The sequence below is a fragment of the Panulirus ornatus genome, chromosome 57 (assembly GCF_036320965.1).
Source record: "Panulirus ornatus isolate Po-2019 chromosome 57, ASM3632096v1, whole genome shotgun sequence".
Classification (NCBI taxonomy): domain Eukaryota; kingdom Metazoa; phylum Arthropoda; class Malacostraca; order Decapoda; family Palinuridae; genus Panulirus; species Panulirus ornatus.
The window spans coordinates 23290891-23318499 of record NC_092280.1 but is presented as its reverse complement, the minus strand read 5'-3'; the positions used below and the strand labels follow the sequence as shown (position 1 = coordinate 23318499).

General features: G+C 38.2%; 1 protein-coding gene across 8 annotated transcripts in view; it reads left to right on the top strand.

Moving 5' to 3' along the window:
* dx (deltex E3 ubiquitin ligase) overlaps positions 1–17460 on the top strand; it is a 32116-nt gene extending 14656 nt beyond the window's left edge. For 5 of the 8 annotated variants that reach the window (XM_071694703.1, XM_071694704.1, XM_071694700.1 and 2 more), the window contains 8 exons: positions 1737–2053; positions 2808–2987; positions 4291–4525; positions 6489–6752; positions 7570–7705; positions 8516–8744; positions 16653–16761; positions 17036–17460. In XM_071694703.1, coding sequence (XP_071550804.1) covers positions 1737–2053; positions 2808–2987; positions 4291–4525; positions 6489–6752; positions 7570–7705; positions 8516–8744; positions 16653–16761; positions 17036–17254 — 1689 coding nt within the window. In that variant the 3' untranslated portion in view covers positions 17255–17460. The remainder of the gene's footprint in view (positions 1–1736; positions 2054–2807; positions 2988–4290; positions 4526–6488; positions 6753–7569; positions 7706–8515; positions 8745–16652; positions 16762–17035) is intronic. The other 3 variants (XM_071694706.1, XM_071694708.1, XM_071694707.1) reach the window with 1 other exon arrangement.
* The last annotated feature ends 10149 nt before the right edge of the window (positions 17461–27609 follow it).

Below are 27609 nucleotides of genomic sequence, written 5' to 3'. Positions count from 1 at the left end.
TTTGGGGATGTCTCTTCTAATTTCTGATGTTTAAGCCTTTCACTGCACAATTAATTTTCAGGCTGATTCCTGGATAGTGTCAGTTATCCACCAAGATATAATATTAGTATCCGAACTTTTGTGCTAGATTCTGAAATGAAATTTTATTTTGCTTAGCATTAGTTTTCCTTAATTGAGTGAAAATTAATTATTTAAATAGAATTGAAAGACAAAAGGGGTTCTCCAGCAAATATTTTGAATGTGGTTAGAACTGAAAATTAGTGATATAAAGATAATTAAAAGATTAAAAGTGTTTTCCAATAGATGTATTGAAATGGGTGTAACTAAGTCAGTAAGATGCCTAAATCATATTTGTATTTTTCTACTTGATCGTCATCTGCATCAGTCAGCAAGCACCAATAACAGATGAAGAAGGCAACATCCGCTCACATTCATTCTGTATCTATTATGTTTTGTAATGCATAAAAACCACAGCTCCCACTTCACATCCAGGCCCCACAGACTATTCCCCCAAGTGCTTCACATGCCCTGGTTCAGTCCATTGACAGCACATCAACCCCAGTATACCATGCCCTTTCAATTCCCGCAATCCCATGCATACCTTTCACCTCCTGCATGTTCAGGCCTCAATTACTTAAAATCTTCCTCACTCCATCCTTTCATCTCTAATTTGGTCTCCCCATTCTCCTTGTTCCCTTCACTTCTGACTCATCATTGCTCTGTGTCAGCCTTTCCTCACTCATTCTCTCCATATTCTTAACCATTTCTGCACACCCTTTTTCACTCATTCAACCATACTCTTTTTATTACTGCACATCTCTCTTGCCCTTTCATTGCTTAGTTGTTTGAACCACCTCACACTGCAGTTGTCCTTAGACATTTCATTTCCAACACAGGCATTCTCCTCCACTCAGCCTTATCTATAACTCTTGCCTTACATCCTTATGATATTGTTTGGACTACTGTTCCTTCAAACATAACCAATTTTTGCCCATGGAGATAATGTTCTGTCTTTCCAAACATTCTTCATTGCTTCCAGAACTGTTGCCCCCCTTTTCTACCTTATGACTCACTTCTGCATCCATGGTTCCATTTGCTCACATCTGGTCTCAGATATCAAAAACACTTCACTCACTCCAATTTTTCCTCCTTCAAACTCAAATCCCAACTAATATGTACAGCAACTGTACAATGTACAGTATTGATATCAAAAGGGACTGCCCTTTTCCTTGCATCTTTTTTTTTGCTGGTATACCTACAGTTGAACTTAAGCTCCATCTTTTCTCAAATATGGCATGAATGGAGAGGGCTGAGAACAGCATTACCAGTTAAGACATTATTTAGTTACGTGCTTGTTAGGATAACCTGTTTTCTAGTGTAACGAAAATATTTCTCATATTTTTGGGAACTAGTGTATGAATATTACTGAGTACTGAATAGTTGTGGATATGTGCAAATTTGTTTTAGATACTACCTACTAAGGTGGGAAAAGAAGTTTAGCATAAAAAATATAGGTTTGTTGTACTGACAGAGTGCCATTTTGGATGGATATAGCAGTATATTAATGCATGATTAATGAGTCTTCTCTGTCATCTCATGTATGAAGAAATCATAAAGTATATATATGTATACTTTGGTATATATGTACAAGACTGTGTATTTTGAAATTTGTTTGCATCTTGATGATTTTTTCAGGAGAATGGTGCAGTAAATTGTAATTTTTTTTCTCAACTTAGTTTCTAGGTCGTGGTCATGGTAGCAGTAGCAACAACAGCAGGGGTGCGACTATGAGTCCACCAGCATCTAATGACATGGGTGATAAGTGGTCAGGAGGAAGTCATTGGACAGGGAAAGCTGATAGCCCTCCTAAGCCTTTGCCTCGGACCAGTGTTCCACCTGTGCCAAAGCCCCGCACAAGTTTACCTCCACCAAAGCAACAGCATCAGCCCCAACATCACCAACACCAGCACTTAGATGACATGCAGCACAATCAAAGACAGCACCTACTAGAAGACCAAGAGGATCATAGAATGCTTATGTCTAGAAGTTTTAGGTATGAGTGTTATGGATGCTGTGTGTGACTGTCTGGTTATCTTCACATTAGCTGAGATTTTAAAAGATCATATGTACATTTTCACAAGAAAATCTTGGCTCAAATGAATGACTGATTAACCATTAATTATTGGATAATTATATATCATGAATTATGCTCCCCTAAAGTTAATGAAGTATGAAGTTAATGGTAAAGGTAAGAAGCTATGCTTCTTGCCAGGGGGTAGGCTTTCTTAAAAATTTGTAACTTTCCTCAAAATTTAGAGTTGTCAACATGAATAATGTTAAGTTTTGTATCTCTCCATTTTCTGCCAAACATTTATGAATCCCCAATAGGAACCGTTTAGATTCTGGATTGATCTCTGCACCAGTCTTTTCATTATTTCATTCATACCCTGGCTTAGTTAACATTTCATGCTTGAAATTTGTAACTTTACAGGAATAAGAGATTGTTGAAGGAAATCACTTTTTGGGATCACCTTATGCTAATAATAGGCTTTTGCAGCATGATCCAAAGACATCTTTTCATTTATAGATATTAGTGTGGGATAAACTGTTCTTTGTGAGCTTGCTTCTAGCAAGATTGTGCATTACCTTTACAAGGGTGTAAATGGGTTTTCTTTGGACTATGCAGGATTTTTTTTTATTGTGCAACTTTTAATACCATTCAGAGAAAGTGAACTAGGCATCCTTTGGTTGAAATTGTCACTATACAGTAGGATTGAAATATGAAGAAAATACTGTCTCTTCTCCAGGAATGAGTCCAGCATGGGTAGGTACGAGTCAAATCATACGCTTGACTCTGACTGCAGCTCTCTGATCAGTAGCCGACGGCCAAGTGTGGACACCATTTCCACATATCTTTCCCTGGAGTCTTGTGTTGTAGAGGATGATCATAACCAAAACACAAGATACCAAAACCTTGCTGATGCTGGGTGAGATCAGATTTGTTGTTTCTCATCAAGTGATATTAGAGCAGTGAGTGAAAGTATGGTGATGAATAGATATTCATTTTTGTTTTTAGAATGATGGTAGTCTCATTTTTAGATGCTGAATCATAGTACAAGGGATTGCTCTTACTCTTTACTTTGTTTTATTCTTAAAGGTTCTTTTACTAGATTTGTTATATTTTAGACCATGATGGCCCAGGGAAACATGACTGATGGAAAAGTAAGGTGACTGATATATTTCCAAATAATGTTTTTCTTTGCTTGGTGATTGGTATGTTTCCAAATAATGTTTTTCTTTGCTTGAGAGTGAACCACAATAGACTGTGGCCTTTGACATATCTCTACAAACAGCAATATAACTTGAAGTAGAAAGCCAAAATCCATAACAGAGGTGTTACCATCAAGTTTTAAAATTTCTCCATTTGCTTATGGATTAGCAAGTTGATTCACTTAATATACAAGTTTTTCTGTAGGTTCAGGACGGGCATGTCAAAGTTTGTGATTTTCTTCATTGTTGTTTTTGCCTTGTAAAGTTTTTGTGCAAAATAAGATTTACACATTCTGCTTTACATTTGTTGAATCCAGTAAACCTCATAACACAAGGAGTTAGGTCTACACCTGTGAGAATATCATGAGTTCCACTTGGGGAATCATGTATTCTTATATTGTCTTTAACCCTCAGAACTATGACTTTATCATAATATATTGATACATTGTTGAGGAAAGATTGCTGGAAACATTAGTGCAATTATTGAAGTTTAAGAGCCTTCCATGTTCTTATGGATGTTGTAATCAAGTATCCCTTTTCCTCTCTAATTTGTAAATAATTCCATTTCAGCTGATTGCTTTTCAGAATTCATTAAAACAAAGCATGAATAATGAGAGGAGCTTTGACAGAGTAGTTATGATCTTTTATTACTTAGTTTCTCCCACTCATATCTGTCCCATTGTTTATAGCAACCATTTTGCAGCCGAATGGGGCATTAGTGAAATGTCTCATTTGGAGAGAAGGAAGTGTTGGTGAGGAACAGTAACTATTTTGATGGTTCAAGTGAAGGGTGGCATGTCAGCATTTCTGTCTCAGGTTTTTGCCCTCCAGTTGAAATGCAAGCTGTAGCTTGCTCCTTTATACATATAGAGATGGCAATCACAGCCAAAATATGAGAGCAAGGTAATCATTCTTGAAATTTTTTATGTAGCTTCTTTGATAACTTTAAGAATTTACACTTTTTTACACTGTACATTGTACACTATAATGAAGACATTATATTAATATAATTTTCAATAGTGCTGCTTGCAGTCCAGTTGTTGACCAGCTGATAAGAGTGGACTCGGATGAGAGTATGGATGATGATGTGTTTGGTGAGGACCAAGAAGTATGTGATGTCATGAGAGGTGCAGCAGAAAACTCTTGTCCCACAAGGGCATCCTCTCCTCTCACTCTGTCTCAGCCTCACCATCAACACCGTCCGAATCATCAAATGACTAACCATCACTCCACTTCACATGGCGCACAGAACCAGGTACTGAAATCCTAATCTTGGTTTTTCTTATTCCATGATTAACAACAAAGAATTTCACAGCTCTGTATACTATTCTGGAAAGTTAGTGGTTGCTGAAGTTAGAAATAATACATGTAATTGCTTTGGTGATATGCTGCTGTTCAGGCTGTGCACGAGGACAAATTCTTTCTGAAGGATGTCTGGGTATTATTTTTTGTTTACATATTGGTAGTCATTACTAACTTGCCAGATCTTTTTATGTTGTATGATAATGATTCACTGTTGGTATGCAGCTGTCAATGGTAGACAGTTTCAGTTTTTAATATATACAGGAAAAGTTTTTTCTCTTCCATGTGTGTACAGACAAGTATAGAAAGGCTTTTGCAATATGTATACATTGAGCTGTTTGTCATGGCTGAGAAGCAAGTTTCTAAACTTAAAAATGTTTTTTTATTATAGTGATTGAAATCATGTCATGTATATTCATCCTTTTATTATGGAAATAGATATAAATATAGATAGTGCTGTCAATGGATTGAACTAGGGCATGTGAAGCATCTGGGGGTAAACCATGGAAAGTTTTGTGGGGCCTGGATGTGGAAAGGAAGCTGTGGTTTCGGTGCATTATACATGACAGCTAGAGACTGAGTGTGAACGAATGTGGCCTTTGTTGTCATTTCCTAGTGCTGCCTCGCGCACATGTGGTGGGGAGGGGGTTGTCATTTCATGTGTGGCGGGGTGGCGACGAGATGAATAAGGGCTGACTATAAATTATGTACATGTGTATATATGTATATGTCTGTGTGTGTGTGTGTGTGTGTGTGTGTGTATATATATATATATATATATATATATATATATATACGTTGAGATGTATAGGTATGTATATGTGTGTGTGTGGATGTGTAGGTGGGTTGGGCCATTCTCTTGTCTGTTTCCTTGCGCTGCCTCGCTAATGTGGGAGACAGCGGCAAAATATGATAAATAAAAAAAAATAGTTTTCTTTTTAATGGGGTTGATATTGATTATTTGAAAACTATCCACAATATATTTCTACATTATGTGTAGTGAGCCAGCATTTCACAGGTTAAGTTGCTCTCCTCTGACCCAGGTAGCTAGCTGTCTTTTCTTCTGCTTCACCCACATGTGGATTACTGGCATTCTGTCCATAAACATACAATCTATCCTTGTCATACATAACACTTGACAATTAATTCACACAGCTCTGCCCATAAACATACAATCTATCCTTGTCATACATAACACTTGACAACACTTAACACAGCTTATTCTTCTTAACTAGATTTTCCTTTGGTTAGAACTATGTGCTCTCCCTGCCTTTTAGCAAAATGTTAGGAGCAGTAGACAGTATAAATAGGTAGGGTCATGTAGGCAGGAGAATTAATTAGTAACATTAGGTAGTAGCAGTTGGTAGGAAAATTAGGCAGGAGTGTTTGGTAGTACTAGGAGCCTCTGTAGACACTGCACTAGACTTTCCTTCTGCCAGTGGTCTGTTAGAGTGAGGCACTAAAGTCTTAAGAAGTGGCACTGGAGTTCACTGGTTATGGAGACTATTGGTTTGGCTACCCCCTTGAGGGAGTTCCAGTTGGGAACAGGCATTGGAGATATGAATAGATAGATATATGTAGACGTAGATATAAGTATTTTTCTTTGTATAGGATTTATCTTCATTATAAGATATATGTAGACGTAGATATAAGTATTTTTCTTTGTATAGGATGTATCTTCATTATAAGAATTATCAATAGAATACATTGTTATAGTTTTCTTGTATTGTTATGTACCTTGTAGTTGTGTTGGAAGAGATCAAGACTAGAAACATCTGCCAAGAAGACAGGTTTATGTAGAAACAGTACAGTGGAAAGTTGTTACCTTTTACATTCACCATGAAAGATATAGCTGTTAAGATGCAGACATAAAAACTAAGCACAATTATTTAATTTTTATTTTCTTACACATACAGAGCTCCTCTCAGCAACAGTGCCACTTCATGCCTATCACTGCAGCACAGTCAGGCTCAGATATGGGTCAGCAGGTTAATGGTGTTAAACGGAAGCGGACGGGTGAGCGAACTACACCTGGCTACCAACATGCATTATCTAGAGATGGTCATAATGGTGGTACCGCTAACCATGACTCCTACTTTCATGCTTGCAACAACCACCACTATAATACTCACCATAAACCTCAACATGGATCCAGGGCACCAATTGCTGCAGAAGACCAGGTAAGACTTTAGGTTCCTTGAAAAGTTGAATGAAGTTCTTTAAGTGAAACTGCAAGAGATATTAAAAAGAATGAGTTCTAGGAACTTCAGTGGAGCTTACAAGTTTTGGAAACTTGCCAAGGTCACCTCATTGAGGGAGTTCCTGAAGGGAACAGGCATCATAGGTATAGATAGTTTTAGTGCTGGCATTGTCAAAAAATGAAGGGACTTACGCATGGGGGCTAAGACTGATTCAGAGATGGAAGGATGGAGTGAAAAAGATTTCGAGCAATGAGGGCCTGAACATGGAATGGTGTGAAAGGGATGCACAGGATAGAGTGAATTGGAATGATGTGGTACACTGGGTCGACATGCTGTCAATAGAGTGAACCAGGTTACGTGAAGGTTGGAAGGGTCTGGTACCTAGCTGTGGATAGGGAGCTGTGTTTATGACAGCTGTAGAATGTATGTAAGCAGATGTGGCCTTCCTTCATATGTTCCTGGTACTACCTCACTAATGCAGGAAATGACGATCACATATGAAAAAAGAAATTTATAACAATAGAACACCATGCCTTTATATTTGAAGTAGATTGATGGAACATAATTCTAGTAATGGTATTTAATGGGTAGACAGATAAAGTTTTGTGATGTTTAGTTAATGAAGAGTATTGTCATCTCCATAATGCCTTGTGCTGGTAGTGCAATGGAATACGTGAATGATCATTGTGGTCCTAATATTACTTATTATCAGCAAATTGGATCAAGTAACTTTTTTATTACTAATTTTTCCTCTCTGAGTTGTTCCTGTATTGACAATGGCAATATCTTTTCACAGCTGTTGGTAGAGTACACCAGTGTAGTTGAATCGCCGCCTGATGAGATGTGCTCCATATGTATGTGGAGCTTGCAGGAACCTTCTGGATATTTGGAAAATGATGAGGAAGCAGCTGGCAGCACCTTGCATACAGCAGGTAAAAGGAAAGTGTGCTTGGGACACGTCTCAAGGGTATCATAGGGATGGCAGAGGAACAGAACTTTATTGAAAGGTTCACAAACCATGTTATTACCCATTTGTTTTGTAAAGGTGCATAGCCCCCATACTATGCGAGTTTTTAGTTCAAAACAAAGGTCTTGTACTAGTTTCATGAAAATGACATCATGGAAAATAGTAACAGGCAAGATATAATAAAACTCAGCTCTGGGACCAGATGGAACACCTGTTTTTGTAAAGACGAGATGCCTGTTGTCATTTATCAAAGATTTTTTGAGCTGGCTCTGGGAATGTTTTCCAAACACTTAACAAGTATTTCATGATTATGTATATATTATAAGGAGCAAGCAGCCAGTTACATGCCACGTGGTATCTGACCATAAATACTTTTTTATTTTTGCTTCATTAATTTTTACCTCATGTCATATTTGAAAGATCAATGCAAGCTCTGGAAACTTGGTATTACCATAAAAAAAATTAAAAATGATCAATTACCATTTTTATAATAAAGAATTCGCATTAGGAGGAAATTAAGCAAAAAATATGATTCCATGGTCTAAGGTAGTAGTAATTTATGGTATTTCATTTCATGAAACTTGTCACAGTCATTACATATAATATGCAAATACATGGGCACATCCCTTGCAAATTTTTTTTTTTATGGTACCCATGGGATAACTCTCCTTCCAGTTGTATTGATGCTGGATTAAGGATTCTGAGAAATTAAGTATCTATATAGTCATATCTTGTTCCTCTATGTATTTGGTGACCCTTTTCATTTTTATTGTAGGTTGCAGAAATGATGGTGTTGTAAGTCTAGTCTTGTGTAACCACATGTTTCACTTGGCATGTGTGAGACAGATGGCCAAGACCTCACCTCAGTTCTTAGAGTGCCCAAATTGTAAGACTTTGCATGGAGAAAAGCAAGGCAACCAGCCTAATGGTGACATGATTGACACTATTGTACCAGCATCACTGCCTGGACACCCAGAATGTGACACTATAAAGATTATTTATTGGTAAGTTTCTGACAAACCTGAAATTAAAACAGGATGAATGTATTTTCTTGCATAAGGTGCTTAATTTTTTAACATCTTTCTCTTTTTAAAAATTGGATTTCTACATAGGACCTAATCTTAAAATAGTGACAACAAATTCACTTAGTGGTCAAGCTATACATGAATTAAATAATTTATATATAATTATCATGGGACCAATTCCTTGGAAAGAGTCCTGGTGTTACCCAGGATCTTTCTAAAGGCTCCTTTCAGCCCTAGGCTGTTACTTCTGTAGCATGAGCGTGCTGACAACTTGGGAGTAAAAAATTCTTTGACAAGACTTTATTTCCAACGATAAAACCCACTGCTTGGGAGTGGGGGGGCTGGAAATCCTCTCGTCCTGTTGTACTTTTCCAAAAGAAACCGAGATGCGAACCAAGTGAGGATTTTTCCCCTGAAGCTCAGTCATATGTTCTTGTTGCTACCTTGCTAATGCGGGAAATGGCAGACGTATGAGAAAACATTGTTTTTTTTCAAATTTGATCTCCATTTCCTGTGTTACCAAGGTAGTGCCGGGATAGACGAAGATAGGCCACATCCATTCTCTAGCTCTCATGTAATGTGCCTAAACCACAGCTCCCTACCCACATCCAGGTACTACAGACTTTTCATGGTTTACCATAGACATTTCTTATACCCTAGTACAGCATATCATTCCAATTCACCGTGTCCCATGAACATCTTTCACCCCCCTATTGCTCAAAATTTTTTCCACTTCATCTTTCCATCCCTAATTTGTTCTCCCTGTTCCCTCCACTTCTGACACAATATATCCTCTGTCAGCGTGTCCTTTCTCATTCTCTCCGTATGTCCAAACCATTTTGGTAACACCCTCTTGTGTTCTTTCAACCACATGCTTTTAACATTTCATTTGCAATAAATCCAATCTCCTAGGCACAACCTTTTCTTTAACCTTTACCTTGCATCCATATAATATTGTTGGGACTACTGTTCCTTCAAAGATACCCATTTTTGCCTTCCCAGAATGGGGCCTTTGTTGTCTTTTCCTAGCGCTACCTTGCACACATGAGGGGGGAGGGGGTTGTTATTTCATGTGTGGCGAGGTGGCGATGGGAATGAATAAAGGCAGACTATGAATTATGTGCATGTGTATATATATATGTATATATATATATATATATATATATATATATATATGTATACATTGAGATGTATAGGTATGTATATTTGTGTTTGTGGACGTGTATGTATATACATGTGTATGTGGGTGGGTTGGGCCATTCTTTCGTCTGTTTCCTTGCACTACCTTGCTAATGCGGGAGACAGCGGCAAAGCAAAATAAAAATATATATATATATATATATATATATATATATATATATATTTTTTTGCTTTGTCGCTGTCTCCCGCGTTAGCGAGGTATCACAAGGAAACAGACGAAAGAATGGCCCAACCCACCCACATACACATGTATATACATACACGTCCACACACGCAAATATATATACCTATATATCTCAACGTATACATATATATATACACCTATACATCTCAACGTATACATATATATACACACACAGACACATACATATATACACATGTACACAAATACTGTCTGCCTTTATTCATTCCCATCGCCACCTCACCACACATGAAATAACATCCCCCTCCCCCCTCATGTGTGCGAGGTAGCGCTAGGAAAAGACACCAAAGGCCACATTTGTTCACACTCAGTCTCTAGCTGTCATGTGATAATGCACCAAAACCACAGCTCCCTTTCCACATCCAGGCCCTACAGAACTTTCCATGGTTTACCTCAGACCCTTCACATGCCCTAGTTCAATCCATTAACAGCACGTTGACCCTGGTATACCACATCGTTTCAATTCACCCTATTCCTTGCACACCTTTACACTCTCCTGCATGTTCAGGCTCCAATCACTGAAAATCTTTTTCACTCCATCTTTCCACCTCCAATTTGATCTCCCACTTCTCCTCGTTCCCTCCACCTGTGACACATATATCCTCTTTGTCAATCTTTCCTCACTCATTCTCTCCATGTGACCAAACCATATCAAAATTTGACACCCTCTTCTGCTCTCTCAACCACAATCTTTTTATTACCACACATCTCTCTACCCTATTATTACTTACTCGATCAAACCACTTCAGACCACATATTGTCCTCAAACATCTCATTTCCAGCACATCCACCCTCCTGCGCACAACTCTATCCATAGCCCACGCCTCGCAACAGTATAACATTGTTGGAACCACTATTCCTTCAAACATACCCATTTTTGCTTTCTGAGACAATGTTCTCGACTTCCATATATATATATATATATATATATTGGAAAGTATCACAATTTTGTGAGTGATCAAGTATATTCCTATGAGTCCACGGGGAAAATGAAACACAATAATTTCCCAAGTGCACTCGTGTAATAATCACATCATCAGGGGAGATACAAGAAAGAAATATGTCAGTTGATATAGAACAAGGAGACATAGCTAGGACACCATTTGGTGATTGTCCAAGAAAGACAATGAGTGTATCATAAATCCTACCAATGTATGCTCATATATCCATTATTACTCATCACTAAATTATCATCATTTCAGTCTATGTTCCTTAGGGCATTACATATTTGCAGTCCAGAGTTTAATGATGATGAGCTTGAGAAGATATATTTTATTGGATCTAAGTTGAAGTACCCTTGATCTTTCAATTAATAAATCCCAAGAGTTAGCAAAGAAATCATTTTATGGAGTTGAACCCAAACCTCCCATTGACACCAAGAATCTTGCTTTTAGTTCTCCCTTTTAATAATGATTTTACTTTACTTCCCATGTTGCATAAATCCTTTAATGTAAATGTTGCCTTCAGCAATAATAATACTATAAAGAATATCTTAACCAAGAACTCACCAGATAATTCTCCTGGATGCATCTATACAGTGCCATACAGAAATTGTGATAAGTTTTATGTTGGGCAGACTGATAAGGATCTTTCTGTTAGACTTAAGCAACATAAATATAGAATAAGAATAGGACAAGAATCAAATGCCTTGTTTACTCATGTTAAAAACTATGATCATTGTACTGACTCGAACAATGCCATCTCAGTTATTAACTCTAACTCCAGTACCATGAGAAATATCATTGAATCTTCTATTATTAAATACACAAAGCATTATAACCTTAATATTAGTGAAGGTCTATACAAATTGGATAGCTTTACTGTTAATAAAATTTGTAAACAATCCCCCTTCTTGTCCACATAATAAGTTCATAATACACTCGTGTCTTGGACAATCACTTGTTTACGAAATGGCGTCCTAGCTACATCTCTTCGTTGTATATCAACTAACTTATATTTCTTTCTTGTATCTCCCCAATGTGATTATTACACGAAAATGCACATGGGAAATTATTGTGTTTCATTTTCCCTGTGGACTCATGAGAATATATATATATATATATATATATATATATATATATATATATATATATATATATATATATATATATATATATATATCTTTCTTTCTTTCTTTCTTTCATACTATCCGCCATTTCCCGCATTAGCGAGGTAGCGTTGAGAACAGAGGACTAGGCCCTTGAGGGAATATCCTCACCTGGGCCCCTTCTCTGTTCCCTCTTTTGGAAAAATAAAAAAAAAAAAAAAAAAAATGAGAGGAGGATTTCCAGCCTCATGCTCCCTCCCCTTTTAGTCGCCTTCTACGACACGCAGGGAATACGTGGGAAGTATTCTTCATCCCCTATCCCCAGGGATATATATATATATATATATATATATATATATATATATATATATATATATATATATTATACCTCGCAAACGCGGGAGACAGCGACAAAGTATAAAAAAAAAAAAAAAAAAAAAAAAAAATATATATATATATATATATATATATATATATATATATATATATATATATATATATATATATATATATATATATTTCTTTCTTTCATACTATTCGCCATGTCCAGTCAGCGAGGTAGCGTTAAGAACAGAGGACTGGGCCTCTGAGGAAACATCCTCATCCAGCCCCCTTCTCTGTTCCTTCCTTTAAAAAAAAAAAAAAAAAAAAAAAAAAAAAAAAAAAAAAAGAGGGGGGGATTTCCAGCCCCCCCCCCCCCCCTCCCTTCCCTTTTAGTCGCCTTAGAGAGAATATCCTCACTTAGCCCCCTTCTCTGTTCCTTTTTTTGGAAAATTAAAAATGGGAGGGCAGGATTTCCAGCCTTCCCGCTTCCCCCCCCCCCCCCTTTTTGTTGCCTTCTATGACACATAGGGAATACATGGGAAGTATTCTTTATCCCCTATCCCCATTATAATATATATATATATATATATATATATATATATATATATATATATAATTGTTATTATAGTTTGTCGCTGTCTCCCGCGTTAACGAGGTAGCGCAAGGCAACAGATGAAAGAATGGCCCAACCCACGCACATACACATGTATATACATATACGTCCACACACGCATATATACATACCTATACATTTCAACGTATACATACACATACATACAGACTAATACATATATACAAATGTACATATTCAAACTTTCTATATATTCATACTATATATACATTTATATATATAAATATATAATGGATATTACCCTACTCGTACAGGCAGTGAACAAAGAATATCAATCTGCTACAACAACCACATTAGGTACACTGTATGCAACATAAAATAATCTTTTGAAAAAACCTTACACAATTTGACCCACGAAAAGTCATGAGAATTACAAAACAGATTACAGATTCTGAAGGCTGAATGCTAGTATATATATGCCTTAGTATCTAGGTGAGAGGGTACAGCTTTCAGTAACTTAAGTATAAAATATACAACTGTAACAATAATAATACAGAATTGCTGGTTTAAAATTATACAAGAGAAAATTTCTCTGAATAAAACCTTGGAATGACAAATTCCTCCTCTTGAAAAAATATGTGCATATCAGTATGCAAAGCAAAGCTTGCCAGATGGTAGGCATAATAATGTTAGAAAGTTACACCTGTAGACTCTTGCACAGTTTAAAATCTTTAAAATATTCAATTATGTGTCTACCTTTATTTCAATACCTATTTATAAATGATATTTCAACAAATTCATGTTGCATGAAATAAATGACAAGAGTTTAGCTTAAAGGACTGAAATATGTTTTTATGATATAACGAGAAAAAATGGAAATTTATTTAATACACTTAACTAGCAAGTATATATGAGATCAAAGCTATCAAAATACATGACATGGTAAAGTACTGCTAGCAAGAAAAGCTAAAATTATAAAAACAGAATAGAAAGGTGCAAAAAGGAAAGCTTTTGATGATTCAGGTACCTAATGGGGTCTATATAACACAGAGAACTAAATTAACATCAGCCTCTACCTCATTTTCGTAAAGTACAATTATAAGTTAAAATAATAAACCAGGTTGTGGTATGCATTGTATTCATATTTACTTTGCTTATTATACTTTGTCGCTGTCTCCCGCATTAGTGAGGTAGCGCAAGGATACAGACGAAAGAATGGCCCAACCCACCCATATACACATGTATATACATACACGTCCACACTCGCACATATACATACCTATACATCTCAACGTATACATATACACACACAGACATATACATATATACACAAGTACATAATTCATACTGTCTGCCCTTATTCATTCCTGTCACCACCCCGCCACGCATGAAATGACAACCCCCTCCCCCTGCATGTGCGCAAGGTAGCACTAGGAAAAGACAACAAAGGCCACATTCGTTCACACTCAGTCTCTAGCTGTCATGTATGATGCACCGATACTACAGCTCCCTTTCCACATCCAGGCCCCACAAAACTTTCCATGGTTTACCCCCAGATGCTTCACATGCCCTGGTTCGATCCATTGACAGCACGTCGACCCCGGTATACCACATCATTCCAATTCACTCTATGCCTTGCACGCCTTTCACCCTCTTGCATGTTCAGGCCCCGATCACTCAAAATCTTTTTCACTCCATCTTTCCACCTCCAATTTGGTCTCCCACTTCTCGTTCCCTCCACCTGTGACACATATATCCTCTTTGTCAATCTTTCCTCACTCATTTTCTCCATGTAACCAAACCATTTCAAAACACCCTCTTCTGCTCTCTCAACCACACTCTTTTTCTTACCACACATCTCTCTTACCCTTTCATTACTTACTCGATCAAACCACCTCACACCACATATTGTCCTCAGACATCTCATTTCCAGCACATCCACCCTCCTCCGCACAACTCTATCCATAGCCCATGCCTCACAACCATATAACATTGTTGGAACCCATTTTTGCCTTCCAAGAAAACATTCTTAACCTCCACACATTTTTCAACACTCCCAGAACTTTCGCCCCCTCCCTCACCCTATGATCTACTTCCGCTTTCACGGTTCCATCCGCTGCCAAATCTACTCCCAGGTATCTAAAACACTTCACTTCCTCCAGTGTTTCTCCATTCAAACTTACCTCCCAAATGACTTGTCCCTCAACCCTACTGTACCTAGTAACCTTGCTCTTATTCACATTTACTCTCAACTTTCTTCTTTCACACACTTTACCAAACTCATTCACCAGCTTCTGCAGTTTCTCTCCCGCATCAGCCACCAGCGCTGTATCATCAGCGAACAACAACTGACTCACTTCCCAAGCTCTCTCATCCACAACTTGCTCCTCTTTCCAAAAACTCTTGCATTATATATATATATATATTATACATGACAGCTAGAGACTGAGTGTGAACGAATGTGGCCTTTGTTGTCTTTTCTTAGTGCTACCTCGCACACATGCGGGGGGAGGGGGTTGTCATTTCATGCGTGGTGGGGTGGCGACGGGAATGAATAAGGGCAGACAGTATGAATTATGTACACGTGCATGTATGTATACGTCTGTGTGTGTGTGTATATGTACACATTGAGATGTATAGGTATGTATATGTGTGTGTGGACGTGTATGTATATACATGTGTATGTGGGTGGGTTGGGCCATTCTTTCGTCTGTATCCTTGCGCTACCTCACTAACACGGGAGACAGCAACAAAGTATTATAAATAATATATATATATATATATATATATATATATATATATATATATATATATATATATATGTCTCTCGCAAACGTAGGAGACAGCGACAAAGCAAAATAATATATATTGGAGTGGGGGCTGGAAATCCTATCCTCTCATTTTTTTTTTTAATTTTCCAAAAGAAGGAACAGAGAGGGGGGGTTGGGTGGAGGATATTCCCTTAAAGGCCTAGCCCTCTGTTCTTAACGCTACCTCGCTAAAGTGGGAAATGGCGAATAGTATGAAAAGAAATATATATATATATATATATATATATATATATATATATATATATATTCATACATATTCGCCACTTCCTGCATTAGCGAGGTAGCTTCAAGAACAGAGGACTGAGCCTTAGAGGGAATATTTTCACTTGGCCTCCTTCTCTGCTCCTTTTTTTGGAAAATTAAAAACAAGAGGGGAGGATTTCCAGCCCCCCACTCCCATCCACTCATATAAATATACATGAACGCCCACACATATGCATATCAACATATACATATATACACATGTACATATTCATACACTTTTTTCCACATACATTTCCCAGGTTAGTAAGGTAGCATCAAGGACAGATGGCTGACCCTCAGAGAAATATTTATAAGGACAGTTTACAATTTTATAACAGAAATGGGTAACTGGAATCATGTTTTTAACAGTAATACATCAAGTTTACATGGAAGGTGTTTAGTACCATTTAAATTAATAACATTGTATTATTTGCAATAAATTTACATACGTTTTCTCTCCATTCTGCAGCATTAACAATGGGGTGCAGGGACCAGAGCATCCTCACCCTGGCCAACCATTCTATGCTCATGGCTTTCCACGTATAGCTTACCTTCCAAATAGTGAAAAAGGTCAAAAGGTATTTCTAATTTTGTTCTTTTTTGTTGTTGATTAAGCTTAATTATATAAAAAAGGAAATCAATAGTGATCAAGGAAAAGATGTTGGTTGTCCTGGAACTGATTTGCTATTGATTCTGTCTGGGAATAACTAAACCTTCAGATGTACCTTTATTTTTGGATATTAGTGGAAATGAAAGTTATACTCGGAAGAAATAAACATATGTTTTCAGAGACTGCTGTGGTGATGCTCCCATGTTCCCTTTGCTTTTTTCTGATGATGACCCATATTTCAGGTCTTGAACCTCCTGAAAGAAGCATGGCAGCGACGCTTGGTGTTTACCGTTGGGATGTCCAACACAACAGGGTTAGAGAATTGTGTTACCTGGAACGAGATCCACCACAAAACTGAGTGGCAAAATTACTCTGGGCATGGATATCCTGATCCAGACTACCTAGACAACACTTTAAAGGAATTGGCATTGCATGGAATCACTGAAACAACACTAGTATAACAGTTACGGGGATGAAAAGTAATTTATTTTCAGTGTACTAGATACTCATTAATTGACTTTGAAGAAATTAGTTAATAGTATCACATAATTTCCATATTGTTATAGTCAGTTTTATTGAAAAAACAAAGTTTCTTGAATAACTGAGATATATGAATCTGTCATGGTGCTAATTTTTGGCATCCACTGCAATAAATTTCATGTTGATTTTTTTTTAGTTTAAATCTCCAATACCATTAGCAAAGCTATTCTTTTATCGAAACTGCCCTACAGGGAATTGTTGCATGCAAAATGTCAAATTTCAAATTACTGTTTTGTCAAAACTTTAAGGCAGCAAATTCTCATGAAGATGAATATTATCAGAAATGTTTTCCCCTAGATAGACACCCTACTGATTCTGCTGTGTTTACGGGAGAATGTTTACGAATTGTTATTAAACTTATTGGATAATAATTCTCTAAGATACTGCTTTTATTTGTGATGGGTGAAGCAGTTTCAGTTTGTGAATGGAGGTACATTTTTTTGTGAAGAATGTGAGTACAACATATGAATGGTGCTGATAGCTGTAGTTTGTTAAATAACTTTCCTGGACATTAGAATTAATGTAGACCAAACAATTATTTCATACATTAGAATCTGAACATAAATTTATTAGCCCCATACTTATATCTTTGAGTGTCTATGATTAAATGTCTACCACTTTACATTAGAATATCACTCCCTCTTCTCTTATTTCAATTTCTAAAGATGGAACAGAAGGAACAGCCAAGCAGCAAGTTCTCGTCCTCCTCAAAGTTCTAGGCTAGGGTGTTTAAATGCGTGCAGATGTTATCAAGATGAGAGGTGAGATAGGTAGTAAGTTCAAGAAAAGAACCTGGATCTTCTGGTTCTGGAGGGTGAAACAATAGCTAATGGATAAAGACAAATCGTTTGGAAATGGCTTTGGAGTGTCAGGGGTTGGTGAGAGGACCTGAGCTCAATAAGGAGAAGCATTACTCCTGAACCAAGAGTTGCGGGAGCGTGTGTAAGAGAGTAAGGAGGTAAATTCAAGACCGATGTTGGTAAAATGTAAGAAAATGGCAATAGATGGGAGATTATTAGTGCTTATGCACCTGTCCATGAGAAGAAAAATCATGAGAAGCAACTGTTATGGAAGCAGCTGAGAGAGAGTATCAGCAGTGTTGATACAAGAGGCCTAGTATTAGCGATGGGTGTTCTGAATGTGAAGGTAAGCAATGTGGCAGTTGAGGGTATAATTAGGGGGCATGGAGTATTTAATATTATGAATGGCAATGGTAAACAGCTTGAGGAGTTGTGCTGAAAAAAGGATTAATGATTGGGAATACCTAGTTTAAAAAGAGGGACATACACAAGCATATGTGTGCAAGTTGGAGAGAAGGTCAGGGAGCATTACTGGATTATATATTAAGTGATAAGCATGTAAAAGAGAGACTTCTAGATGTAACTGTTGAGAGGGGCAGCTGGTAGGATGTTACACCACTATCTTGTGGAGGCAAGGGTGAAGATCTATAAAGGTTTACGGACAAAAGGAAACAATGTTGGTAAGAAGAAAGTGGTGAGAGTAATTGACCCTTTGTAAATAAATAACAAGAAAGACTGAACCTAGAAGGGCAAAAAGTGAAAGTAAATAGAGCAAATGGAGAGGGTTAAAATGGGAGGCACTCAGGGAAGCAGTGTTGGCATGTGCGAGAGATGAATGTGGCATACGAAAGGTGGGACAAGGGCAGATTAGAAAAGCAGAGAAGTGGAATAAAGAAGTGAAAATGCTAGTGAAAGAGAAAAGAGAAGTATTTAAGTGGTATTTACAGGGAAGGAGTGCAAATGATTGTGGGATGCATATGAGAAAGCAGCAGAAGGTGAAGAGGAAGGTGCTGAATTTATTTAGAAAGGGGGTGACTATATTACTGATTAGTTGGTAAGGATTTTCAATGTGTGTATGGATCATGGTGAGATGCCTGAGGACTAGTGGAATGCACATATAGTGCCCTTGTAAAAGGGCAAGGGGATAAAGGTCATTGTCCAAAGTACAGAGGTATAAGTTTGTTGAGTGTGCCTGGTAAGTTGTATAAGAGGATACTGACTGAAAGGATGAAGGCATGTTTAGAGCATCAGAATGGGGAGGATCAGTGAGGTTTCACATGTGGTAAAGGATGTGTGGATCAGGTGTTTGCTTTAAAGAATGTGTGAGAAATAAAGCAACAAATGGATTTGTATATGGCATTTGTAAATCTGGAGAAAGAATATGATAGGGATTACACAGAGACTTTTTCAAAGGTCTTAAAAAATATGCGTTATGGGGGGAAAGCTGGTAGAAGCAGTGGGAAGTTTTTATTAAGGGTGTAAGACATGTGAACAAGTAGGAAAAGAAGAATGAATGGATCCAAATGAAGGTTGGTCTGCAGCAGGGTATGTGATGTTAATATGGTTGTTCAATTTGCTCACAGATGGGAGGCCAGGGAGGTAAATGCAACGAGTATGCAGTCTGTGAGGGATTAGAGGGTTTAGGAAGTAAGAGTTGTTGTTGTTGTTCGCTGATGATACAGCACTGCCGGCAGATTTGAGTGTGAAACTGCAGAAGCTGGTGACTGAGTTTGAAAGTGTGTGTGTGAAAGGAAAAAATTTACAGCGAATGTAAACAAAAGCAAGGTTATTAGATTTAGCAGGGTTGAGGCATGAGGTGTTTACCAGGTTAGTTGGAGTGGGAATTTGCACTGACAAAACTTGGGGGAAGTGAAGTGTTTAAAATACCCATGAGGAAGTGAAGTGTTTAAAATACCCATGAGTTGACATGGCAGTGAATGTAACCATGACAGCAGAAGTGAAAGACTGGATAGGTTAGGGGGCAAAGGTTTTGGGAGCACTGGAGACTTTTTGGAAAGAATGTTATCTAGGGGCAAAAATGGATATGTTTGAAGATTTCAGAATTCCCAACAATATTGTGTGGATGCAAGACGGGCTATAGATATGGCTGTGTAGAGGAGACTGGATGTGCTGGAAGTTAAATGTTTGAGAACATGTGGAATGAGGTGGTTTGACTGAGTAAGTAATGACAAGGTAAGAGAGAGGTGTAGTAATAAAAAGAGTGGTTGAGAAAGCTGAAGAGGATGTGCTGAAATGGTTTATAAACTTAGATAGAGGTGTGGTAATAAAAAGGGTGTGGTTGAGAGACCTGAAAAGGACAGGTTCACAAAGAGGATATGTATGTCAGAAGTGGAAGGAATAAGGAGAATGGGGAAACCCAATCGTAGATGGAAGGATTGAGTGAAAAAGATTCGGAGCAAACAGGGCCTAACCATGCAAGAGGTTGAAAGGCATGTATAGGATAGAATAAACTATAAACGATGTGGTATACTGGGGTCAATGAACTGAACCAGGGCCTATGAAATGTCCAAGGTAAACCATGGAAAGTTCTCTGGGGACTGGATGTAGATAGGGAGCTGTGGTTTTGATGCATTAAACATGACAGCTCAAGAATTGATGACATATGTATATATATGAAGGCAGCAAGTATGAATATGTACATGTGTACGTATGTATGTCTGTGTATGTATATGTATGTATACGTTGAAATGTATAGGTATGTATGTGGCACATTCGTTCACACTTGGTCTCTAGCTGTCATGTGTAATGCACTGAAAACACAGCTCCCTATCCATATCCAGGCACCAAAGACCTTTCCATGGTTTACCCCCAGATGTTTCACATGCCCTGGTGTTGTAGAAGGTGACTAAAAGGGGTGGGAGTAAGGGGCTGGAAATCTTCCCCTCCCATTTTAAATTTTCCAAAAGAGGGAGCAGAGAAAAGGGCTCAGTCCTCTGCTCTTAATGTTATCTCACTAACGTTGGGAAATGGCAAATATGTATATATTTTTTCCATGTATGTTTGCCATTTCCCACATTAGCGAGGATTGAGCCTTAGAGGAAATACCCTCACTTGGCCCCCTTCTCTGTTCCTTCTTTTGGAAGATTAAAAACAGGAGGGGAGGATTTTCAGCCCCCCGCTCCCTCCCCTTTTGGTTGCCTTCTACGACATGCAGGGAATATTATCCCTAGGGATAATATATGGAAAAAGGTGAGAAGAAAGGACGTAAGGGGAGTGGGGGAGGAATGGGATGTATTTAGGGAAGCAGTGATGGCTTGCGCAAAAGACGCTTGTGGCATGAGAAGCATGGGAGGTGGGCAGATTAGAAAGGGTAGTGAGTGGTGGGATGAAGAGGTAAGATTATTAGTGAAAGAGAAGAGAGGCATTTGGACGATTTTTGCAGGGAAATAATGCAAATGAGTGGGAGATGTATAAGAGAAAGCGGCAGGAGGTCAAGAGAAAGGTGCAAGAGGTGAAAAAGAGGGCAAATGAGAGTTGGGGTAAGAGAGTATCATTAAATTTTAGGGAGAATAAAAAGATGTTTTGGAAGGAGGTAAATAAAGTGCATAAGACAAGGGAACAAATGGGAACTTCAGTGAAGGGGGCTAATGGGGAGGTGATAACAAGTAGTGGTGATGTGAGGAGGAGATGGAGTGAGTATTTTGAAGGTTTGTTGAATGTGTTTGATGATAGAGTGGCAGATATAGGGTGTTTTGGTCAAGGTGGTGTGCAAAGTGAGAGGGTTAGGGAAAATGATTTGGTAAACAGAGAAGAGGTAGTAAAAGCTTTGCGGAAGATGAAAGCCGGCGAGGCAGTGGGTTTGGATGGTATTGCAGTGGAATTTATTAAAAAAGGGGTGACTGTATTGTTGAGTGGTTGGAAGGGTTATTTAATGTATGTATGATTCATGGTGAAGTGCCTGAAGATTGGCGGAATGCTTGCATAGTGCCATTGTACAAAGGCAAAGGGGATAAGAGTGAGTGCTCAAATTACAGAGGTATAAGTTTGTTGAGTATTCCAGGTAAATTATATGGGAGGGTATTGATTGAGAGGGTGAAGGCATGTACAGAGCATCAGATTGGGGAAGAGCAGTTTGGTTTCAGAAGTGGTAGAGGATGTGTGGATCAGGTGTTTGCTTTGAAGAATGTATGTAAATTACTTAGAAAAGCAAATGGATTTGTATGTAGCATTTATGGATCTGGAAAAGGCATATGATAGAGTTGATAGAGATGCTCTGTGGAAGGTATTAAGAATATATGGCGTGGGAGGCAAGTTGTTAGAAGCAGTGAAAAGTTTTTATCGAGGATATAAGGCATGTGTACGTGTTAGAAGAGAGGAAAGTGATTGGTTCTCAGTGAATGTAGGTTTGCGGCAGGGGTGTGTGATGTCTCCATGGTTGTTTAATTTGTTTATGGATGGGGCTGTTAGGGAGGTGAATGCAAGAGTTTTGGAAAGAGGGGCAAGTATGAACTCTGTTGTGGATGAGAGAGCTTGGGAAGTGAGTCAGTTGTTGTTTGCTGATGATACAGCGCTGGTGGCTGATTCATGTGAGAAACTGCAGAAGCTGGTGACTGAGTTTGGTAAAGTGTGTGAAAGAAGAAAGTTAAGAGTAAATGTGAATAAGAGCAAGGTTATAAGGTACAGTAGGGTTGAGGGTCAAGTCAATTGGGAGGTAAGTTTGAATGGAGAAAAACTGGAGGAAGTAAAGTGATTTAGATATCTGGGAGTGGATCTGGCAGCGGATGGAACCATGGAAGCGGAAGTGGATCATAGGGTGGGGGAGGGGGCGAAAATCCTGGGAGCCTTGAAGAATGTGTGGAAGTCGAGAACATTATCTCGGAAAGCAAAAATGGGTATGTTTGAAGTAATAGTGGTTCCAACAATGTTGTATGGTTGTGAGGCCTGTTATATGGATAGAGTTGTGCGCAGGAGGGTGGATGTGCTGGAAATGAGATGTTTGAGGACAATGTGTGGTGTGAGGTGGTTTGATCGAATAAGTAACGTAAGGGTAAGAGAGATGTGTGGAAATAAAAAGAGCGTGGTTGAGAGAGTAGAAGAGGGTGTTTTGAAATGGTTTGGGCACATGGAGAGAATGAGTGAGGAAAGATTGACCAAGAGGATATATGTGTCGGAGGTGGAGGGAACGAGAAGTGGGAGACCAAATTGGAGGTGGAAAGATGGAGTGAAAAAGATTTTGTGTGATCGGGGCCTGAACATGCAGGAGGGTGAAAGGAGGGCAAGGAATAGAGTGAATTGGATCGATGTGGTATACCGGGGTTGATGTGCTGTCAGTGGATTGAATCAGGGCATGTGAAGCGTCTGGGGTAAACCATGGAAAGCTGTGTAGGTATGTATATTTGCGTGTGTGGACATGTATGTATATACATGTGTATGGGGGTGGGTTGGGCCATTACTTTCGTCTGTTTCCTTGCGCTACCTCGCAAATGCGGGAGACCGGCAAAAAAAGAAAAAAAAAAAATATATATATATATATATATATATATATTCTTTCTTTTAAACTATTAGCCATTTCCCGCGTTAGCGAGGTAGCGTTAAGAACAGAGGACTGGGCCTTTTTTGGAATATCCTCACCTGGCCCCCTCTGTTCCTTCTTTTGGAAAATTAAAAAAAAAAAAAAAAAAAAAAACGAGAGGGGAGGATTTCCAGCCCCCCGCTCCCTCCCCTTTTAGTCGCCTTCTACAACACGCAGGGAATACGTGGGAAGTATTCTTAATCCCCTATCCCCAGGGATAATATATATATATATATATATATATATATATATATATATATATATATATATATATATATATATATATATATGGTTGTTTAATTTGTTTATGGATGGGGTTGTTAGGGAGGTGAATGCAAGAGTTTTGGAAAGAGGGGCAAGTATGAAGTCTGTTGGGGATGAGAGAGCTTGGGAAGTGAGTCAGTTGTTGTTCGCTGATGATACAGCGCTGGTGGCTGATTCATGTGAGAAACTGCAGAAGCTGGTGACTGAGTTTGGTAAAGTGTGTGAAAGAAGAAAGTTAAGAGTAAATGTGAATAAGAGCAAGGTTATTAGGTACAGTAGGGTTGAGGGTCAAGTCAATTGGGAGGTGAGTTTGAATGGAGAAAAACTGGAGGAAGTGAAGTGTTTTAGATATCTGGGAGTGGATCTGGCAGCGGATGGAAACATGGAAGCAGAAGTGGATCATAGGGTGGGGGAGGGGGCGAAAATTCTGGGAGCCTTGAAGAATGTGTGGAAGTCGAGAACATTATCTCGGAAAGCAAAAATGGGTATGTTTGAAGGAATAGTGGTTCCAACAATGTTGTATGGTTGCGAGGTGTGGACTATGGATAGAGTTGTGCGCAGGAGGATGGATGTGCTGGAAATGAGATGTTTGAGGACAATATGTGGTGTGAGGTGGTTTGATCGAGTAAGTAACGTAAGGGTAAGAGAGATGTGTGGAAATAAAAAGAGCGTGGTTGAGAGAGCAGAAGAGGGTGTTTTGAAATGGTTTGGTCACATGGAGAGAATGAGTGAGGAAAGATTGACCAAGAGGATATATGTGTCGGAGGTGGAGGGAACGAGGAGAAGAGGGAGACCAAATTGGAGGTGGAAAGATGGAGTGAAAAAGATTTTGTGTGATCGGGGCCTGAACATGCAGGAGGGTGAAAGGAGGGCAAGGAATAGAGTGAATTGGAGCGATGTGGTATACCGGGGTTGACGTGCTGTCAGTGGATTGAATCAAGGCATGTGAAGCGTCTGGGGTAAACCATGGAAAGCTGCGTAGGTATGTATATTGCGTGTGTGGACGTATGTATATACATGTGTATGGGGGTGGGTTGGGCCATTTCTTCCTTGCGCTACCTCGCAAACGCGGGAGACAGCGACAAAAAAAAAAAAATATATATATATATATATATATATATATATATATATATATATATATATATATATATACACACACACATATAAAATTATACCTAAGGATAGGAGCAAAAGAATATTTCCCAAGTATTTCCTGCGTGTCATACAAGATGACTAAAAGGAGTGAGAGGAGGGGGCTGCAAATCCTTCTCTCCAATTTTACTTTTCCAAAAAAGGAACAGAGAGAGCCAAGAGAGTAGTTTTCCATTTAAGGCTAAATCATCTATTCTGGAACACTACCTCGCTAACGCTGGAAATGGTGAATATGTATGAATGAATATATCTTTCTATATATCTGATGCCTGTTCCATTCTGTAACTCCCTAAAGGGGATGGTGTGACCTCAGCAACAGAGATCCTGGGGAAATTATGAATATTTTTTTCATACTTGTTTGCCATTTCCTGTCTAACAAGGAAGCACTCAGAGTAGATGAAGAAATGATACTTGCACATTCACTCTCTAGCAATTATGTGTAATGCACTAAAACCAAATCCTCTAATCTACAACCAAGCCCCATAGACCTTTTCATAGTTTTCCTGATTTTCATATGCTTGGATCAGTCCACTGACAGCACATCTTTCCCCTGTATACCACATCAATCCAAATCACCCCATCCTGTGCATGCCTTACACCCTCCTACATGTCTAATCACTGACCTTTTAAAACCTTTTTCACCCCATCTTTCCATCTTCAGTTTGGTCTTCCCTTCTGATTCAGTCTAACTAATGTCCAGTACTGTTTTCAGTGTAAGAACTATATTTGAGCCAACAAGATTTCTTGAGAATTAGACAAAAGTGAACAGACCACTTACATGTAAGGTCATAGTAGGAAAAAGATGTGTTGGTTTGGGAAATTGGAGATTCCTAGTCATGAGGGGATTCTCATTGTTTAGCACTAATGGGAGTGTAGAGGTAGTACATGCATCCTCTGTGTGAACTATACCAAAGTTTTCTGTTTTTGAAGTTATGATTTATAGTGTGTGCATTTTATGTTTTGTGTTTACACTTCATTATTTTTGAGAAAGTGAGTTGAATATGACAAAATTTATTAATAATTCACTCTTCTCAATGCCACAACCACTACAGTTCCTATGTAAAGTGCTAATATCCTTAAGAAAAAAATGTTCACAGATATTCTCAGCTGTTGTGAAGTACAGTAGTGTTATGCAATAAAAATCACTGACTGGATTATTTTTTCAATGTAATTAAAAGTAAAAAGAACGTTTTATAATCACTCAGTTTGAAGATCTGAGGAATGTTTGCTGCAAATTTTTGAATCTAGTTAATATGAACATGCCATTTCCTTGCTAAACTTATATTAAGTACATTGAAGGGGTAATGTAACAAAAAATATATATGTAGCAATTGCAGAACTGAACTATGCTGTTAAACATTTGCAACTAAATATTACAAAGATAATATTGTTTTAGATTATAAGGTTGTTACTATTATATCAGAATGAATAGTAATTTTCAAATTTTAGTTGACATGGGACTATCTGTGTTTGGATTCTCAGTACACAGGATGCACTGAATGTGCCTAAAGATTAAGTGACTGGAAAGTAATATTAAAAGTTTTAGTAATATTAAATCTTTATCACAAACTGTTGCAGTTGTTATCCTTATACTGTAATACATATTAAGAGTTTACCAAAGTGAAACCCAAACATTTTAGTAATCCTTTGAATTAATGTAATGCTATCGCCTATGAACATGTTACTGGACACAGTACTGTGATCTTTCAGAACCAATTTTTCAGCTTAGGCATGTCCAAATTGGTTAGCGTGGCATCTTAATTTTCTAAGGTTACAAACATTTTTGTGTGCATCAGGTACTTAATATGGTAAGAAAAAAGTATGTTGGCAGTGAAGTGGTTGCAAAACTTTGTAGTATATATTCCAAGGTGGTGTGGTAAGCTAATGGGCACTGCTGTTAACTTTATAATTCAAATGGCCATGAGACACCCGACATTTCTTTGTTGTCAGCTTTCTGTCTAAAGTTTCATGCTAGATCAGGAGGCCATTTTCCTATGACAGGTACAGTACTAAAACGAATGTGGTCAAGAAAGCTGAAGAGGGTTAGCTGAAATGGTATGGACATATGGAGAGAATGACTGAGAAAAGGTTGATAAAAAGGATACATGTGACAGTAGGGAAGGGGTAAAATGAGAAAAGGGAGACCAAATTGGAGATGGAAGGACGGAGTGAACTGGAACAAAGCAGAATACAGGGGTCAACAGGCTGTCAGTGAACTAAATCAGGGCATATGAAGCAGTCGGGGGAAACCACAGAAAGGTTTGTAAGGCCTTGTTCCGGACGGGGCTGAAGGTCATAGGATTTTTTGCACTGCCAACCTTGTCAAACAAAAAGAGGAACACATGATAAAAATGAGGAATTTTGGGAGGAAAAAAGAAAGGAATGTTGCAAAACTAAACTTACATCCACGAACAATAAAAATGATGACAAGGGGAAAATGTGTAGAAGACAGGAGAACCTTGTGTGACACCGCTGCTGAAGAAAGAGGATGATCCACCAACAAACATGGAGAAAGATCGGCCAGAGA